General features: G+C 39.8%; 1 protein-coding gene across 1 annotated transcript in view; it reads left to right on the top strand.

Annotated features, from left to right (window-relative positions):
* LAMA4 (laminin subunit alpha 4) overlaps positions 1-20,346 on the top strand; it is a 1,355,623-nt gene that overhangs the window by 798,609 nt on the left and 536,668 nt on the right. Inside the window, exon 19 of the mRNA XM_044061904.1 lies at positions 19,223-19,411. Within this exon, the coding sequence (XP_043917839.1) occupies positions 19,223-19,411 (189 nt within the window). The remainder of the gene's footprint in view (positions 1-19,222; positions 19,412-20,346) is intronic.

The raw sequence follows: 20,346 nt of genomic DNA on the forward strand, positions 1-20,346 counted from the left end.
GAGGTGTGGATATCCTTAATGAATATGGACACATCCCCACCTTTGGTGTTTCGGTCCAGGTTAGATGGCCGAAAAGTGTGGTATGAGTTATAGCCTGGTAGTGCAGGGGTGCTCTCTGGAGCCTTGAACCAGGTCTCAGTCACTGCACAGATATCGATGTTCTCCATTTTAAGGAGTGCCTCGAGTGAGTGCATTTTGAAATTTAGACTTCTAGCATTGAGTAGCATTACCCTCAGTTTTTGCTTGCCTGTTCCTGTTATGGTGGTGAATTTGTTACTTGAACCCTGCCTAAAAAAGGCACTATAGGGGTAGCAAGAGCCTTAGCCAGTATCCGGAGTCCTAGGGGTGACAGGTGCAGGCCATCTGTGGCAAAGCATCTTGGTCTGTCGACCATGTCATCCCAAGCAGACAGATACTGGATCCCCTTTGAATGACACCAGAAGCTTAGCCAATTGTTGAAATCAATCATTTTGTCCTTGTACTGTGGTATCATTCTGGGGGATGGCAGAATGCTACTCAGGGCTAGGGTCATACCTTCCTGGGCTACAAGATCACAGAGCTCTTCCATGTCTCTTTTCATGTAGTCCAGGGAGGTACATCTCAGGTCATTCACACCAACATGGACAATGACAGAGTCATATTTGTACTTGTTGTGGAGTGACCTGAGTGCGTGGGTTATGTGGCGGTGAGTGGGACATCAGTGTGCCTGACTATAGAGTCACCTATGACTAGTGTGTTGGGTATGTTGTTTTGCCTTATTGGCTGTGATTGAGTGGCACACTGAATCTGTGGGCTATGTGTTGTTTGGGTTGTGTTGGGGGATGGAGGTCGCTTGTGTTTCTGCTTTGGAGGTCTCTGTTTCTATGTGTGGATTTTGGTGGTGTAGACATAGTGAGACTATGTGATGAATGTGGTGTGGTGCAAATGTTTACCTTCTCCTCATGACTGTCAGGTTCAGTCTTGGTTGGTGAGAGCTTTACCTCCAGTTTGGCTAGATAAGTGCATTCTCTCATACATATGGCTACAGTTACAATATATCAACATATACTGTCCCCTGTTATAGCACATACTTGTTGGACCAGCCCTGCCACTGACATCGGCTGGTGAGGAGTATTTCTTTTCAAAGCCCTTATATAGTGTCCCTTGTGGTGTATTCGGTGTTTGCCTTGTGACCTACAGCAGTACACACAAATACTACAAGCATTACTATGCTCAACAATACATCACTACAAGATAACTCTTTCCACTATATGGATTGCGTGCACTTTAAATACTACAGAAAGGTAATACATACACAGACATACTGACTGTTCTACATACCATTTTAGTAACCCAAGGTGTCCTCAACTGTTGATTCAATCCTTTTCAGTTTGTGTTTCAATGTTCTTTGTAACGTTCCGCTGGTATATACGGATGGTTTGAATGTGTGATAACACATCCTTTTCTAGTTACATATCGGAAACATGTGGTATCCTGTCCACCAATTGCTGTTCCAAAGTAGTTAATTAGATGCACATCAGCTGAGCAGCTACTCCATTAGCCGATACCATGGCAACAGTGGTGTATAACTGAGTAGTCCTTTTGGGCATTGTCTGTTTGCCTTACTTTCGAGGGAGATGGCCTAGATGTGTTTTTGCAATATATTTTAACAGCTATATGGAGACACACAGAGATATATTAGCTTCATGACTCCCGTGGACTGTGTGTAATGGCTAAACGATTTAGTTCTACATGTGAGTACTGCTGTTATGTTTTGGAACAGTGCTACTTATGCAGGGTTTGTTTGTACCTGATACTTCTGCAGATGTTTAAGTCTGCCAAGGATGTTTGGCCAGTTCAAGGCCGTATGGCTATGCATGAACTGTTATGTGGTGTACAGTGTGCTCACCAGACATCCTTGATTTACTGTACAAGTGTAGTATACTGTGCTGTTACTCACTAATTGCTAACACATCCCGGTGTACGCACAACCCTCTGAAACAGGATTAGTGCAAACAAACCCTGTTACATCAGCAGCTGTTCCATTGTATAACAGCAGCTATTATACGTAGGGCCATGTTAGTGTGTCTCTGACAAAGTATGTTAAGGCTTCTGCAGATGTCGTACAGTGAGTGAATGATTTGTGATGTTATTACAGCTTGTACTGTAATATGTTTGGGTGTGGGGGTGATGTTGGTGAGTGTGCTTAGCAGATGCAGGTGTGTAGGAACTGCTTTTATATATAATCGCTATGTGCGTGAAGGTTCCTTCCCTATTTGAACACCTATCCTTTTGTGGACTAATACAATGGTAATTGCAGGCTGGTTCATTAAGGCACTATTATGTGGTTCCTGTATAGCATGCAGGTGATGTTAGTCCTTGATTGGTAATACATCTGAATGTAATAATGTGTTGCTACATGATAGCTGTGTATTTCTGTCATAGGTATTTGCAGTCATCGTAGTTGTGTTGGTGACTGACCCTCTTTGGCTAGGGTTGCCACCTTTTCATATGACCATAGTGGGAACTTTTCAGGACACACATCTGATTTTACAGGCCGACACAAACCCACAGTCATTACAAGGGATAGAACTTTCCTTTCTTGCCTAAATATAACCTTATTCTTGTAGCAGTTTAGTTGCTTATCCTGTTTCCTGTAACATGTAGGTATTTTAGATACAGAAATAACTATTGTATGCAACTATTACAGTACATATGGGGCATAATTATGTCCTACAATCCCAGGACATTTGCCACGTTTAATATATTTGGTCAGGACACAACCGCCCAAAGAGGGAGTGTCCCACGCAAAATGGGACAGGTGGTAACACTATCACTGGCTCATGTCCATAGCACATATTTGTAATAGTGTATAGGCATATACTCTCCATGTCCTTTGTTCATAAAGGTTGGTAGTGGCAGAATGTGTGATTGCTATGGTCCATGTTATACACATATATGAACACTTCAACCGCTGTATATGGGAGACCTATGGAATCCCGAAACCACAGTGTTCCGATGCACACAGTACCGAGACCAGACTCCCATACCCCACATTACCGACATCGACAGTAACTCACGAAAGTAATACAAACATGGAACACACACACACGCACACACAGACACACTGCTACCCAACACATCCAAACAAACCATCCTACCCTAAGTATGAGCAGGTTGCCAAGCCCCCCTACACCCCCATGTAGGTGTCTGCGCCCCCCACACCACCCCCTACTTTAATATTCTACCTCCTAGGTCACGCAAACAGACGCACAAAGCTAACCCACAACCACACATTACAGTCCCCCAAGAACACACACCACACACAGAACACACACTTACACACGCTACTGCCCTAAGAAACACACTTACACACAATAACCTACCTGAACCACAACAACAGAAGCATTGACTAACTGTCCATTAACATCGTGAGATTACACCTCGTGCATCTGGTGTTTTGGTACTGTGTTCTTTCGGACCTTAAGCCTCGGGATTACGTGCGTCGGTATGTAAAGGAGTCGGTATGTGGTAGGTATCCCATTTATATGTACCTCCACGCTTATGTAGATGTTGTTAACCTATCCATATATCTACATATATATGTATATCCCCATATATCGACGTAGCTCTCTCTCTCTATATATGATGATGTGTATATATATATATATATATATATATATATATATATATATATATATAACATACACCTTTCATTGGGTACATCCCGGTTTGTCTTATTTCAACACATTCCCACCTTTTGTGTTTTATCCTATCAGTACACACGACTACCATTGGTACATCTCAGGTAGCTTAGTGGTATGTTATTGTGATGAATGTGTACATGGTTGCGTTTTCTAATCCTGGCAGTGATATCTTACCTCTCAGAGCAGGCACTGGTAGTGCAAGGGTGATTAACGCACATTTCAGCGGTTGTGTGTTCCACATGTTTATTATTCTGTGGAGAACTACCTATATATGCAAGCTGTGTTTAAGGTATACTATGTAACATGTACACATCTGTGAAGATTCCAGTCAGGGATACTCCCTGATTACATTATACAAAACCCCTCACTAACACTCCGGGGAATCCCTGCAGAGTGGGTGGTGAACAGTAGCTACACCCCAGGGATCCTGCAAGTGGCTCTGCTCCACAGAGGGACAGTTAGTTAATCGATGGGGTGGCGACAGCAGACACGTTTTGCCTATGCTTATATGTGGCCTCGGCAGTTGGGCATGTACCTACCTATGTATCTATGAACCTGTACATACAGTATGGACACATGCTGATAGCTTAATTTACTGTTCAGGTATTGACTTATTTTGTGCCATTGGCGGTTGTGTGTACAATATTTGAGGGCTACCTATGTATCTATGAACCTGTACATACAGTATGGACACATGCTGATAGCTTAATTTACTGTTCAGGTATTGACTTATCTTGTGCCAATGGCGGTTGTGTGTACAGTAGTTGAGGGCTACCTATGTAGGATGCACACAGTAGACCACCTATACATGACAATTTACAGGTGGTAGTGTGTGTGTGTGCCATCCATGTTTGCTGTGTGTGCAGGTGGAGAAGGGTGTTAGTCCATGAGTGCCTACACTGTCAGTGTGTGTGCTATATGTTCCCTCTTTGCCAATGCATGGGCATACTGGGCACGCCTCCGTCTGACTACTGGGGCTGGCACAGGGTGTTCGTGGTCTGAGTCCCCCTGTGCCTGTGGGTCCCTTGGCAATGGTGGTGGGCTGTGAGGGCCTTCACCATTCTGTCCCTGCTGCAGCTGTTTCTGCAGGATCATATTATGTAGCATGGCACATAGAAGATGTGGGCACACGTTCCTGGAGAGTACTGCAAGGCTCCACCAGATATGTCCAAGCAACGGAACCGTGATTTCAGCATCCCAAACATGTGCTCTATGATGATTCTGGCTTCTGCGTGTGCCTCATTATGCCATTCTTGCGTGGCTGTGTGTGCATTTCTGATGGGAATCATCATCCATGGTTCCAGTGCATAGCCAGCATCCCCCACCAGGTGGCCATATGGGATGTCCCCCCTGGCAAATACCTGATACAGCTGTGAGGCATGCCAGATGTGGGAGTCGTGATAGCTTCCAGGGCTGCCAGCACACACATCCATGATAATGCCCTGGGCATTGCACATGACCTGGCAGTTGATGGAGGGGAATCCCTTGCGGTTTATGTAGTGCCTACCCTGCTCACCGGGTGGTGACTTGATGTGTATGTGCGTGCAGTCTATTGCACCCAGTACCTCTGGGTAGTCTGCCACACGGTGGAAGAGACGCATATTGCTGGCCAATCTCTCCTGTGTTTGGGGGAAGCATATGTGCTCATTGGCATGTGGTAACATGGCATTCAAGAACTGTTGGAGTACCCTGGATGCTGATGCCTGTGAGATCCCCATGATATCCCCAGTTGGCCTTTGGAAGGTACCTGTGGCTAGTATTCTCAAGCTTACACATACCTTCGTGTCCACTGGGATGGGCTCCCCTCTGTTACTTCTGGCTCTGAGGTGTGGCCGGCACAGCTCAACAAGTTGCTGTATGATGTCCCTGTCCACCCTGTAATGCTCTACTATCTCCAGATCATGTAGCCCCTGGTAGGTTACCCAGGGTCTGAACACTCTTCTCCTCCTCCAGTGCCTGAGATGGTTGTCAGCATCATCCTCCACACCACCGTCAGTCTCCAACACATGCTGGTTAATCAAAGCTATGGCGGCCCCAAACATATACATATTAAAAGTTCCCCATCTGTATACACCAATGGTGCAGAGTGCCTGGGAATACACAAGTGTGTGTGTGTGTGGGGCTTTCACACCTTATACTATTGTGCAATGGATGATGCTGGTGTAATTGGGTGTGTTTGTGCTATTCCAGCTACAGGGTATCTTAATTATTGGTTTTACAGCAGGTACTGCTATTATGGGGCCTTTGGTGTTCCTACACTTGCCTGCCGTGATTCATCTATTGCCCTTTACTTCTATTTTCAACCCAATTCCCCTCCCATTGTCAGGCATGCATCCAGCTGCCGCCTTTCTTGTTTTGTGCTTCCACAACCCAGGATTGTGTTGGGAAATGTGTTATGTAGCTGATCTACTGCAAGTTTGCTTTGTTCTGCTGTGACAGTTCTCTTTTCTTTGCTGTATGGCACCTCCCCTTTCCTGTTCTGCAGGTAGCTGCTAGCAGCCTTGTTAGCTATTGTCTATGGGCCACTGTGAGTTTCTAGGTGTTAATTACTCTTTTGTACTCCAATTACCATGCTGCAGCATTTCCTTATTGTCTTCCCGTATCCTTCCTGCTTCAGCTGTGGTGCGCACCGCGCACAGCTGTTTACCGGGTTTCGTGCATGTTTTCATCCACATTCACATGAACTTTTGGTTACCTTGTGTGCTCTCAGCTAAGCAAAGCTATGGCTACTTCCACACCCCTATCCTGCTGCTTTGCTTAGCAACATGCAACATGGATTAGTAATTATCCAATGTGCATACAGCAACGGTGGCGCGCGCCTCTCTTGATGTCGTGTTTACCTCCAGGCCACTCCTCGGTGTTGTACCGCTACGCCGTGTGGTACATCCTTACACCGGTGGGGTGTTTGCGATTCAGTATTACTTGACTCATTTGCATGGCATTGACTGCTAATTCCTAGTTACCACACGGAACACTGTCACAGACTCTTAGCAACCTTTGCGCCATGGTTGTGGTGTAGCATGCATGCCATTGACTATTATGGGGACATCATGAATTGCATTACATTACAGTTTTATGACATCTAAATATATTTTCCTTGTGATCTCATTTGCACACCGATGCACTGCGGTTTTACTTTGTGTTGGTGTGGCCATGACATTAAATGTTATTTTTTATATGTTGTGCATGTTGTTTTATGCCATTGGCTATATATTTAGCCACTGGCATATATTAACATTATAATACGTAAGTCTGGTCCGCTTTCACGGCTCCGATTTTATGTTTGACAAAATGTAAACCATTTTTTTTTCTGGTTTACATTTCTACATGCTTACGCTACGCCTGCACCACTTCATGAATCACTATATACCTTCATCTGCATGCTACACTGCTGCACATGAGGTAATTAGCATACATGCTCCAGGAGCTGCACAGCTCTGGCATACGCTGGTAGTGCACGTGGAAACAGCTCTTACCTGAATCGCTCAGCGGCCATATTTGGCACTAGATCGCCGATGCTACTCTAACCCTAAGGTCCGTGAACTACCGCCACTCCCCTATGGAGCTATACCCAAAAAAACTAAATATCCACATGGCATACACTTAACAAAACCCTACACTAAACTTACCAACCTAACCCTACCCTCACTACCCTACTATCTATCACACATCACACACTTACTAGGGGCTATACAACCAGACATGCCATTGTAATTTTTTTTTTTTTTTTTTTTTTCACCATCATTCAACATATTCAAGGTTTGTTCTTCTCTGTGTGTGCATGATCGGATTTGAGTTTTACTGCTTTCAAGAGCTTAAAGGACAACTAGAAGGTTTGAATATAAGCTTGTGAGCATTAGAAAGTCTAAGGGGTATGAGACAGTTAGGAAGTTCAAGCCATTTCAGGGAGTGGAGAGAGACAGTGATGAGATGAGTTTGTAACAGGCTTCCAACTTTTCCTGTAAGCCTAGCTAAAGATTAGTGAATAGGGGGTAGCGGCACCATATATAAGAGAGGGAAGAAGGTAAGCAGAGGTAAGGGTGTGTCTGGTGGAGGGGAGTAAGGTAATGATTGTGTCCATGCAGGAGACCTAGTTTTTGGTGAGTTTTTTGATATTTGTTTGGATATGGATGTCAAATTTTAGATTTTCATCAATTATGACACCAAGCAGTTTGGTATGTGATACTATTTCTATGGGGCTGTTATTCTGAGCAGTCAATGTAAAATAGTTTTTGTCTATATTGGTGTTTTTGGATGAGGAGAAGATCATTAACTTTGTTTTACTGGCATTTAAGGTGAGGTGATTACTATGCATCCATGATTCGGTATTAGAGAAGGCTAACTGAGTTTTGAGAAGTAGGTCAGAGGGGGTGTCTGCTATACAAATAATTGTCTAATCATCAGCATATTGAATTAGTGTGACATCCAAGAGAGACTGGTGGAAGTTATTAATGAAGATGTTAAAGAGGAGGAGTGTATAATCTATGTAAGACTGTATTAACTGGTAATATTGGTGTATACCCTATGTACACATGTATTAACTGCTAACATTGATGCATAATCTATGCACATGTGTTAACCGAGTATGAACTTAATGGTTTAGAGATAGGTTTATCATTTATACCTGCAAAGAAATGTGAAATGGTTGTGTTTATGACTGAATTAAGACTTTTTGCTCATAATGTGAGCTTGAAGTTATTTTGAAACACAAGTGACATTTTAGTAACTGATAAAACGTCAGTTAAAAAAACTTCGTTGGTGTTGGCAGTTCTCAATAAATGTGACCAAGATATATTTAGTGTTTATATTTAGATAGAAATAATCACACACATTTTAAATATTTTAACTTTACTTCATATGAACGTTTAGCTTTGACTGCACTTAAGTCAAATACAAATGTTGTAATATAGCCAGCAGACAAAGGGGTAGTATTGTTGTGATTAACAGTCAGATATCAAGAATAGTACAGTTGTGTAAGTTGAACTTACCATAACAGTAGATGTTGAAATCATCACTGCTGCAATAGCCTTAGCTATATGGGTTATATCCTGGCAAGAATGTAATGGCTAGCCAGCTTACAAAGCTTCAAGGTACCTTCCATGCACTCCAACTATCAAGCAGTTAGAGCTGAGATGACTAAAAGAAAAATATGGGAGTGAAGCACTTCAGAGCTTTCCTGCCAGCAGAGAGAGGGAGGCTTAGCTCAGAAAGGACAATGCTAGGAACAACAACAAATACATGTCTAAACCCTGACATAAACAATACACCAACAAACAACAGGGTGGAGGGAGGGAGCAGCTACTGCAGCAGGGATTTCATTCTAACTTCTACTGTTGTGGTAAGTCAACTTACACAACAGAACTATGTTCTTCATATGGATCACTGCTGCAGTAGCCTCAGCTATATGGGTAGATTATCATAGCTAAGTACATATGGGAGGTGGAAGGAGAAGAGTCCAGCAGCCCATAGTCAATGGCCACAGCAAAGCATGATCTAGACCTAGAGAAGCAATCCAATTTATAGTGCTTTGTAGAAGTATCTACAGAGGACCAAGTAGCAGATTCTAGAATACTTGTAGAATCCAAACCTTTCCAAAAAACCATAGAGGAAACTAAAGCCATGGTAGAGTGGGTAGAGAGGGTGTAGATACATTCTTTGTTTTCTGTTTTCTTTTTGACAGATAAAATGGGGTCATCCATGTTACTAATGGCAACAGCTGCTTCCCCAGGGATAGTAACAGTATTCTGGCAAAACAAGGAAGCCTTCCATATTCCCTCTCCCAGGACCAATAAGAATGGCTCTGCTTTGCCCACTGAGGAGACTCCAACAGCCGCAGCGGATGTGGCTAACCCCAGTACACAGTGGCTGTAGGTGCTACACCAGAGGGATGCAGGGTAAAGGATGAGTGGTCTGAGGTACATCAAATGGCCGCAGCAAAGTCACCCACCTGTGGCTGAGGCAAACTGCTAGCCTGCTGTGGTGGCAAAGACTTTTTGCTTAATTTTTTTTTTTTTTTTGTGGCTGGAAGGACTGACCATGAGAATGGTAATCTTTCCTATGATCAAGCCAAAAATGGTGCCTTAAGACAAGCAGCAAATGTCAGTAAAACTACCAGTCCAGAACAATTACTTTTTTGACAGAAAAAAACACAATAAAAAGCACAGTCTCACAACAACTGAAAAATAAGCACGATTTCTACACAAAAAATACGTTTTCAGTTAGTTTATACTACCATAAACTGAGGGAAAGAAATGAGTGCTGCTTCGAAAGGAATGTAAAGTCTTGAGACAGTCCATTAAATAACAACACTCCTAGCTTTAAAATAACTTTCCTGAAGAGGAAAGTAATAAAACATTAACAAAATTTAAGAAAATGGAAAAATGGAAGTTGTTTTCCCCCAAAGGGAATGTATCTGGCCTCAATGAAAAGCACAAGCCAGCTGTCAATCCTCAGAAGTGTCAGAAGAGCATACTCTTCTGCAGAAGTAAAACTCTGTAAGGCTTTGCTCCCAAACTTGCCTACTAGTCAGCTTATCTTGAGCTGCTTGACATTTTGTCTGCATGGAAGGTGCCCTGAAGCTTTGGAACCTGTATGGCCACTATATCCTTGGCAAGATACAACCCAAATAGCTAAGGCTACTGCAGCAGTGATCAATATGAAAAATGTCTGTGTTTACTATATCACATGATATTTCTACCTACTCTCTTTTATCAGGCCAAGTTAATAAACTGATCTGTAACGTGAAAGTGATTATTTATGAGTTATTTTTAAGCTACAACACTTCATCTGACCTGTTCACATTTTTTTTAGTTCTTGAACCAAGTTGTTCCTGCAACATATGGTTTATCCAAGGTCTACAAGGGCCTATTAAACCCTTCCATGTGTCACACTGTTTCTGGATGCAGCTGGTTAACAGAGCCAATTTATATGTATTTGGAATAGGTCTTGAGACCAATTTTGAATGAATTTAAAGATATTATTTTTGATACTGGTGATTTCTTGAATAAATTGTGACAATGGTACATTATTAATGAAATGGGCTCTGTTATACTTGTTTCCTTGAATATAATGTCACTGTTTACTTCAGTCCTTAATGAGGACGGTATTGATTGTATAAGGCATATTTTGAATAGCCTTCCACCTAACTCTAATAGCTACATCAGCACCAGCTGTACATTACCTGATATAGTTAGAAAACAGTATATTTTGTTTTTATAATTAAGTGTACCTTCAAATGGCAGGTGTTGTAATGGGTACACCTGTTTCTAATACTTGTGCGAATCTTGTAATGTATGGGTGGGACTTATCCAAATATGGTACCGGTTCCAATGTTTCAATTTATCTGTCATGATGGGAAAGCTGAACTTCATTACAGTTCTTACTAGTGTTATATTGATCTTAAGATCATTACTGAAGTAGTAATTTTTAGACCAAGGCTGTGATGGTCAGAGTCCCCTAGTACAGGACCAATGGGGAGCAATTCCCTAACCAGTTAGTTGTGGAAAATCCATACAACATCAAGTCATTAAGATCTGTTGTCCGCATTTGTAATATCTGAGTGTAACCATTCTGTAAATTGCTTTCTATGACTTTTTAAGAGCATAATCTGCTAAAACTCAGCTTCTCCCAACTGATATCTGGTGAGTTTAATTCTACAGAAACAGTGGTATTTTTATTTTTAAAACACATCAGCTATGATGATCAAGATTTCTTTATAGTCAAAGTGGCCAAACTTACAAGATGTGTAAAGTGATGAAGAGATAATGTGATCCTGTAGTCACAGCTGCAGCAAGTAAATGTCATTGTTTAGCAAAGCATATATAACATATTAATATATAAATAGATACACCTAATAATACCCTTGTGTGTTCCTATCTTGCGTTGTTACCACCAAGATCCGCCTCTCTCCTTTAATTTCATTCTTAGTTTAAGAGTCTGTACAGATAGCACAGTATATACAAATTGGCTCTGGCTCTGGTCATTGATGAAAAGGTCCTTTGAATGATTCCACCAGCTAAAGCAGCAAATTACAAATTAAATAGATTAATAATGGGACAGTTTTAGCAATATTAAGAGAAATGTTCAAAATATGTTTTCTGCTGAAATATCAACACATGCCTATCTTTATTTCCCCATTCACAGGGCAGAGCATTACCTTAAAAGTATATCCATGTGGTAACCCTGAAGGTTGCAGTTGTAGTACTATATGACTTCTCCAGATGATATGTGACTGAAGATGTTTTAAAAGACCTTTACCTTCCATAGCAGAAGGCCAGATATAATTATAAAGCAGCACAAGTGCAAACTTATGGCGAGCGTTATTTACCGGATCATGTCTGACATATTTCCTATGCTGCATTAGAGATAACAGTATGGGGGGGGGGGGGGGGGGGCAAAATGGCATAGTGAGTAGCATCGTTGCCTCACACTTAGGTGTTTTACAGTTTTTTCTCAGCTGGGGTGCCTTTTTTTCTCAGAGTCTTCATATCCTCTCTGTGTTTGCATGTTTTTCTTTGGGTACTCTGGCTTGTCTCACATTCCAAAAACATTCCGTAGGTGAGCTTGCAACTTTAAATTGTGTATGCATGTGCATGGGTGTGTGTGTGTGTGTGTGTGTGTGTGTGTGTGTGTGTGTGTGTGTGTGTGTGTGTGTGTGTGTGTGTGTGAGTGTGTGTGTGTGTGAGTGTATGTGTGTGTGCGTGTGTGTGTATGTGTGTACTGTACAAGTGATATGGAAGAAAAGCCTGGCAATGTACTTCTATTCCCAGCTTGCCTTGTAAACTTGTAAATCCCAGGACTGTTCATAGGGCTGTTACAGGAGTCAGATACAACTCAGCAACACTGGATAGATACTGCATGGGACTAGATATTCCAGTTTCCATGACCATAGGTTCTGTGTCAGTTAATAGAAACTAGTATTTTAAATCTACTGATTGCCCAGTTTTAAAACTCATAAAAATACTGCTGCACAAGTGGTAAAGACATTTGTATATTTTCTTTTAACATTTGCAGTTGAGATTGTTCATTTAGTATATTTACAAGTCAGATGCTATTTCATTAATACTATTAACAAAGTCCAAGAGATTCAGTTATTGAGTTGTGGATTATTCCTGTAATTATTTAGACATTTTCTTCAGTTCCTGTACAGCCATTCATTAAAATCAAACACATGATTTATGTAGTAACTGTCTGAATAATCACTGCTGCTACTGATTAGTGTGAATATTACAAGATAAGTAGGCATAACTAAATACTAATTGTATTTCACTGAGTAATAAATGACAATATGTAAGCAGTAAGAATCCAGAGGTGAAACTCGGGGATGGCAGAAACATCAGGTTACTAAGAGAATTTATGTTTCCCAGTCTTTTGGGTTTCTAATACCATGATGGGAATGGATCTCATTCCTAAGTCAGACTACGATTAAAGTTCATTAAATTAGTATTGTTTCAATCTTTGATGTCAGCCAGAAGTGCTCTTCACAGCACCCACAATGTGCCCAGTAATGACTCCTTCTGCAATGCGTATGGCGTTACATTAATTGGTAACATATCTTAGTACGATTGTAGATTCTTTTTTATAAGACCCATTGCTCCTACTACTATTGGAACTGTCTGGGTATCTTTCTTCCACATTGCTCTCATTTCTGCCTGCAAATCCAGATATTCTTTGACTTTGTGTCTCTCGGTATGCAAAAGGCTATAGTCACTGGGTGTGGCGATTTCAATGATCAATGCTACTTTTGTCCCCTTTTCATGGACCACTATATCTGGTTTTCTCACATCTGTCTTTTGAACTGTTGGTAATGGGTGATCCCATGTGATGTAGACCATCATTTTCTGTGATGCTTTGCGGCTCATGTTTTCAGTGTTTTTCAGCCACGTCAATACCATAATGTTTGCACACTCCCCGGTGCAATAGTCTTGCCACTTTATTATGCCTTTCAGTGTACAGTCCTTCTGCCATTAGTATGTCACAACGAGCAACGAGGTGTGCAACTGTTTCCAATTCTGTTTCTCCCACATGTTCAATGGACTTTGTAAACCAACATGTACGTAGCCCACTATCTTGGGTCACCATATTAACTTTTCATCTCTTGGTTTGAGTTCGCCTCTCGTTAAATATTCCTGCATTTGATCCTGATAAGGTTCTTCCAGAAATTTTCTATACTTGCAACTATATTTATGCATTTTCCACATTTCTTGCCTTCTCATCTGGTCCTTCACTTTTATTCTTTATTTTGTTTTTTGGCACATTCAGTTGCTGCCTGATTTTTATCTACTTCTGGTTTGATTTCCATTCCTGCTTGATGCTGATATGCTTCTGCTAGATTAAGCAGGGAAGTCATCTTAGATTTATTCTCATATTTCAAAACTTTCACCACATTTTGGTCTTGTGAGGTCAGTAGATTTGTGTGCAGTTTTGCTATCATTTGCAAATCATTTGGTGAGCATGAAGCATCCTTCTTGTTTTCTTATCTAATCTATCCAACATGTTTTGGGGCCAGTCAATCACTCCAAAACTGTAAGTTAGGACAGGAAGAACAAATTGGTTTATAGCCTGGATTTTGTTCCCAGATGTCAATGCTGTTTTCAGGATTAATTTAAGTCTTCTGAAATATTCCTTACTAAGTTTTATTTGCATGTGTTTGTGTTTTATTGGTGATTCTTCATCAGTTTCTAAATATTTATACACTACTTCTTGCTCAAGTTCTTTTATGTGACATTCTTGTCCCAAACTGATGTTTTCCTGATGTTGCAGTTTTCCTGCTTTAAAAGTTGCTTTTGCACATTTATCAAGACCAAATGACATTCTTATATCATTTGAAAAACTTTTGGCAACTTGCAATTGTGCTTTCAGTTCCTCATCTGATGAGCTATACAGTTTTAAATCATCAAGAAAGAGAAAATGAGAAGTCTTTACACCTTGTTGTTTTCTAGGAGCCAGATTATAGCCATGGCATAAACTGTTGAGTAAACAGTTTAATGGATTAAGGGCAAGGCAGAATAGTAACGGTGACAGAGAGTCACCCTGGAATATCCCCCTTTGAATTTTTATCCCTGGGATAACAATTTGTTCTTTTATCATGGCTTAATTGCAAAGTGGTCTGCTACTGTTTCATGGTCACTGTAATGTAGTTGATTAGTGTGGGGTGTATCTTATACATTTTTAAATACTCTTTTGTCCATGAATGAGGGATACTATCAAATGCTTTTTTGTAGTCAATCCATGCCATAGTTAGAGTATTCCCCTTTTTACAGTTCTCCACTATGACTTTATTTAACAACAAATGATCTTTTGTTCCATATGATTTTCTTTTATTGCCCTTTTGTTCTACTGCCATAATTGAGTGGGTCTATATCAGAAGAGCGAATGCTTAAAATAGCGAACGCTCGTCTATCGAACTTAAAAATGCGAAACCTTAAAACGTTGAAGGAATGGATCAGCAAATTTTTTCCCGGGAAAAAAAATTGCTGATCCAAAAAAAAGAAAAAAAAAAACAATGTATAGGCAAAATAAAGTGGAGGCTTTGCCCCCACCTCCCCCCCCCCCAACTTAAATATACCAACTCCGAGATCGCGCCACTGTGGAGAAAACAGCAAAGTCCAGAAAATGGCCCAGTGATTTTTTTTCCCTGGGAAAAAAAATCGATGTTCCATGCTTTCGACATTTTCAGGTTTTGTGTTTTAAAGTTCGATAGAAGAGCATTCGCTGTTTTAAGCGTTTGCTCTTCTGATAGGAACCCAATTGAGTTTTCTTCTAAATTACTATAAACTCTGTCAGCATCAATTCCCATGTATAGTTTATATGTCGTCGGAAGGCAAGTTACTGGTGTATAATTTTTAGGGTAGCTTGCAGGTTCACTCTTAAGTAGAAGTATTGTTTTTCCTGTTGTTAACCAGGTTGGTGTCTGTTCTGGGTTCACATATAAATAATTCTTACTCGTGGCTAAATCTTCATGCAAAGATGTTAATACCTTTAACCAAAAGTTAGGTACTGAATCTGGGCCTGGGTTTTTCCAATTAGAGACTCTTCTTAAATTTGTTTTAAATCTCTCTAGCTGTTACTTCATCCCATTTCATACCTTTAAACTTCTTATTCTTTCTTTTACTTCTTCTATCCATTTAACATCTTTTTTATGTTCAACAGGATCTTTATAGATACTTCTCCAAAATCAATCAATTTCTTCTTTTTTTGGTGGTCTTTCATTTCCTTTTACCTTATTTCCATGTTCTGTATAAAACCTTTTTGGGTCATCAATAAATTGCTTATTCTACACTTTTCTTTTATATTTACCTTCATATTTTGTAAGTTTTTTCACCTGTGCTGAAATTTTTAGTTTATTTGCAATAGTACATGATAGATCCTGGTCTGTTCTAATACTGCGCATTGCTTTTATCACATTTATCTTTCTTAGTATTTTTGTTGATTTGTTCCCTCTTCTATAGTCTTCTAACAGTGACACTTCTTGTCTTAATTGCTGTATAATTTTCTCTGTTCCATATTTCCATGATGGTATTCGATTTCTCCCCTTCCTTTCCCTCACTACCCTGTGTTCTTGTGGTAGAACTTTATCAGTTATTAATTTAGCTGCAGAGTAATGTATCCTGTTTACTTCTATTGTATCGCATGGATCTCTATGAACAGTCCTAATTTCTGTGTTCATTTCTTTTATCAAACTTCTGACTTTTGGGGTTTTATTAACCTTCTGCAGTCTTTCTCCGGTTCGATCCTTGGCTGGGGTGCCTTCTGTGCAGAGTCTGCATATCCTCCCTGTGGTCGAGTGGGTTTCCTCCGGGTGATCCGGTTTCCTCCCACATCCCAAAGTAGGTGGATTGGACACTCTAAATTGGCCCTAGGTGTGAATGCGTGCATGTGTGTGCCTTCTGTGGGAGGTTGGGCGCCAGGCTGGCAACTCGACACTGTAAAACTCCACTGCCAATCATGAGTGGACAGATGATCCACTGTGGCGACCCCTAACTGGAAAAAGCCGAAAGAAGAAGACGAAGAATTAACCTTCTGCAGTCTATTTCTTTCATTGATCTTGATATATCTGTCCATGTCTATTAAATCAAACAATTCTTCTCTTAGCTCATTTTCTTCCAAACTGAGGGCACATCCCTTATTTGTAATTCCTGTGGGCATTCTATAGAAGGGTCTATAGCATCTTCCTGTGACACAGTCTCATCAATTTCATCCTGTGCCATCTGTTGCTCTAGTATATGGGAACTCACTGGTCTATGACTCCTCAACATTGACTACATCAGAGTTTCCAGTTTCTTGCCATCTAGCTTCAAGTGAACATTTATACAGGTTTCTTGCGGAGGGCTCCAAATTATCTTCGTATGGCACCTGACCAATTGCTTCCTGTTCCACTGGTTTCCCCTTAATTTGGATAGCCATTACTCTATCCTGTTGTGGTGCTTTCTGAATTAGATTTTCTACACTGAATCCTTCACTTCACAGGTACTCCATAACCTCAGTTTGTATTTCTTTAACTTCTCCATTGCTAATTTCCTTTTCTACTTTTCCTCTCTGTCTTCTTATTTTTTGTTGTAAAGTTTTCCATATCTTGATTCTTTTGTCTGTATTTCTCTTCAAATGTCTTAGGTGCTGCTCTTTTTGTATTGGTTAGTTTTGTGTTTCTCCTTTGCATAAATATTACACCATATTAAATCTCTTTTTCTTTCCCATGTCCATATTTCTTCTTCAGATGTTGCCTGATCTTCCAGGTTCTCCCTGCTTTGGGGATTCACTCCATCCTGCTGTGATGTAACCTGTGTTAGACCTTTTACATCAAATCCTCCACTTTTCAGACACACCATAACTTCAGCTTCTGTTTTTTTAATTTCTGCTTTACTGATCTTCTTTTCTACATTACGTCTTTGTGATACTATTCTTTCTCCCTTTTTTAATTTCTCCAAGTCTTTGGTTTCTAATACCATGATGGGAATGGACCCCATTCCTAAGTCAAAGTGTGATTAAAGTTCATGAAATTAGTATTGTTTCATTCTTTGATGTTAGACAAAAGTGTTCTTCGCAGCACCCGTAATGTGCCCAGTAATGACTCCTTCTGCAATTTGTACGGTGCTACTGGAATTGGTAACATATCTAAATACGATTGTAAATTCTTTTTTATAAGGCCAGTTGCTCCTACTACTACTGGAACTATCTGGGTATCTTTCTTCCACATTGCTCTCGTTTCTGCCTGCAGATCAACATATTTTATGACTTTGTGTCTCTCTGTACGCAAGACACTGTAGTCACTAGGTGTGGCAATTTCAATGATCAATGCTACTTTTGTCTTCTACTCTTGGACCACTATATCCAGTTTTCTAGCATCTATCTTTTGAACTGTTGGTATTGGGTGATCCAATGTGATATAAACTTCATAATTTTCTATGATTCTTTGTGGCTCATGTTTCCAGTATTTTTCAGCGACTTCAATACCATAATGTTTGCACATCTCCAGTGTAACAGTCTCGCCATATTATTATGCCTTTCAGTATAAGCCCCTCTGCCATTAGTGCATTGCAACCAGCAACAAGGTGTCTGACTCTTTCCAATTCGGTTTTGCAAAACCTACATATATCTGTTTCTCCCACATGTTCAATGGACTTTGTAAACCAGCGTGTACGTAACCCACTGTCTTGGGCTGCCAGTATTAACCTTTCATTTCTTATTGTGAATTCACCTCTCCTTAACCATTTCTGCATTTGTTCTTGATCAACATGAGGCTCTTCCAGAAGTTTTATATATTTACAACTATATTTATGTTTTTTCCACATTTCTTGCCTTCTCATCTGGTTCTACACCTTATATTCTTTCTTTTGTTTTTTAGCTCATTCAGTTGCTGCCTGATTTTTATCCACTTCTGGTTTGATTTCCATTCCTGCTTGACGTCGATATGGTTGTGCTAGATTAAGCAGAGATGTCATCTTAGACTTATTCTCCTCGTGTTTCCAAACTTTCACTACATTTGGATCTTGTGAGGTTAGAAGATATGTATGAAGTCCCACGACTGTGGCTCTATACATTCTTCTTAGTGGTATAGCTGATGATAGGTAAGAGTTACAGCTGTCAGGGTTAATGAGATTTCAGTATAAATACAGATTTATAAACATAGCCTGAAATATGTCAGAGTGGATATCGGTGTATTTGTATGGAAGGAAAGGTATCAAAGGTCAAAAAAAGTGTGGAAGGTTGGACTTCAGTGCTGTTATTGATAGCCCACACAGATCATAGTCATCATATACCAGAGTGGGCTGCTGTTACCATGAGTAGTATTCAAGGAATGCCTTTCCCTGTGCATTGACTACTCAGTTATTATTGTAAACCAGCTTAAATGAGGCACATCCACACAAAACACGAGTGCAAATCAAACTGTGTACAGTATCACTTAGAGCTTAGAGTGAGAGCAGACTGTTAGGGAAAACTGACAGTAAAGAAAGGCAAGGACAAAGAAAATAAGGAAGGATATGAAAAATCTAGATAAAATATGTGTCTTAACTAACGCTATGTTAAATATTTTGTAGTAGGCTCCTCAAGACAGATGATGGAAAAAGCCAGGCAAGTGGCTGAAGAAGCATTAAATGCCACAGTTGTACTAAGAGAGACTATTAGCCCTATGGAGATGAACGTAAAACAGTGGACCGAAAATCTTCGCAATTCTGAATATGATTCGAGTACCTATGACAGAGCTGCAGACTCAGCTAGAGTTACAGGTAAGATACTCATGATTATAATGACTAACTGCATTCTTTGCTCAATTTACCCTTATTTCAGTAATACTGAGCTTGTGGTTGTAATTGTGCTATGTGGTACCAAAGAACTAAGCCCATTATTAAGAAATAATAATTTTAATAATCATTGTTTTGTTCTTCAGTATCCTGCTTAGTCTGTTCCTTATAACTCTTTGTCAACAGGAGTATGATTATTGTAGGTTTAATTAATGTAGATATTACTTGGCAACCCAGATGACCAACTCAAACCCCACCCAGACCACAGCTACATTATACAGTTTTAATTTAAATATATGAGTCCTACTAAATTTAAAACCAAGGAACAAAGTCAGTAGAAACTAAGTAAAATAGAAACATAGACCACACCTCCAAAAGGTAAAACTTTAATATGTGAGCACTTTCGTTCATCCAACTCTAATGAACTTCTTCAGACAATTAAAAGACAATCCACCCCTCATTTTATACACTTTAAGTCACATGATTAAAACCATTACAGAACAATTGCATCCAATTAAAATGATCCCTCACTAGGAAAATAATACTGAAGACAATACGTATATGTTTTATATATATATATATATATATATATATATATATATATATGTATATATATATATATATATATATATATATATATATATATATATATATATATATATATATATATATATATAGTTAATAAAATCTACATTCACCCAACACCCAAACTCAATATATGTTTTTATATTCTTTTCTTTCCTTTATGCATGTCTATGTATATCCATGTAACAACCAAAAATATAAATTAAATAAATAATTAATGAGACAAACTTCTAAGTTTCAATAAACACATAACAGAGCATTGGTCATTAAGCCCTGGAAAGCTATGGGCATTTCAAATCAATTGCCACCATAACTCTTGCTTTTCAAGTAAAAGG

Source organism: Protopterus annectens, chromosome 2.part0, assembly GCF_019279795.1.
Source record: "Protopterus annectens isolate FY-2018-M chromosome 2.part0, PAN1.0, whole genome shotgun sequence".
NCBI classification, from domain to species: Eukaryota; Metazoa; Chordata; order Ceratodontiformes; family Protopteridae; genus Protopterus; species Protopterus annectens.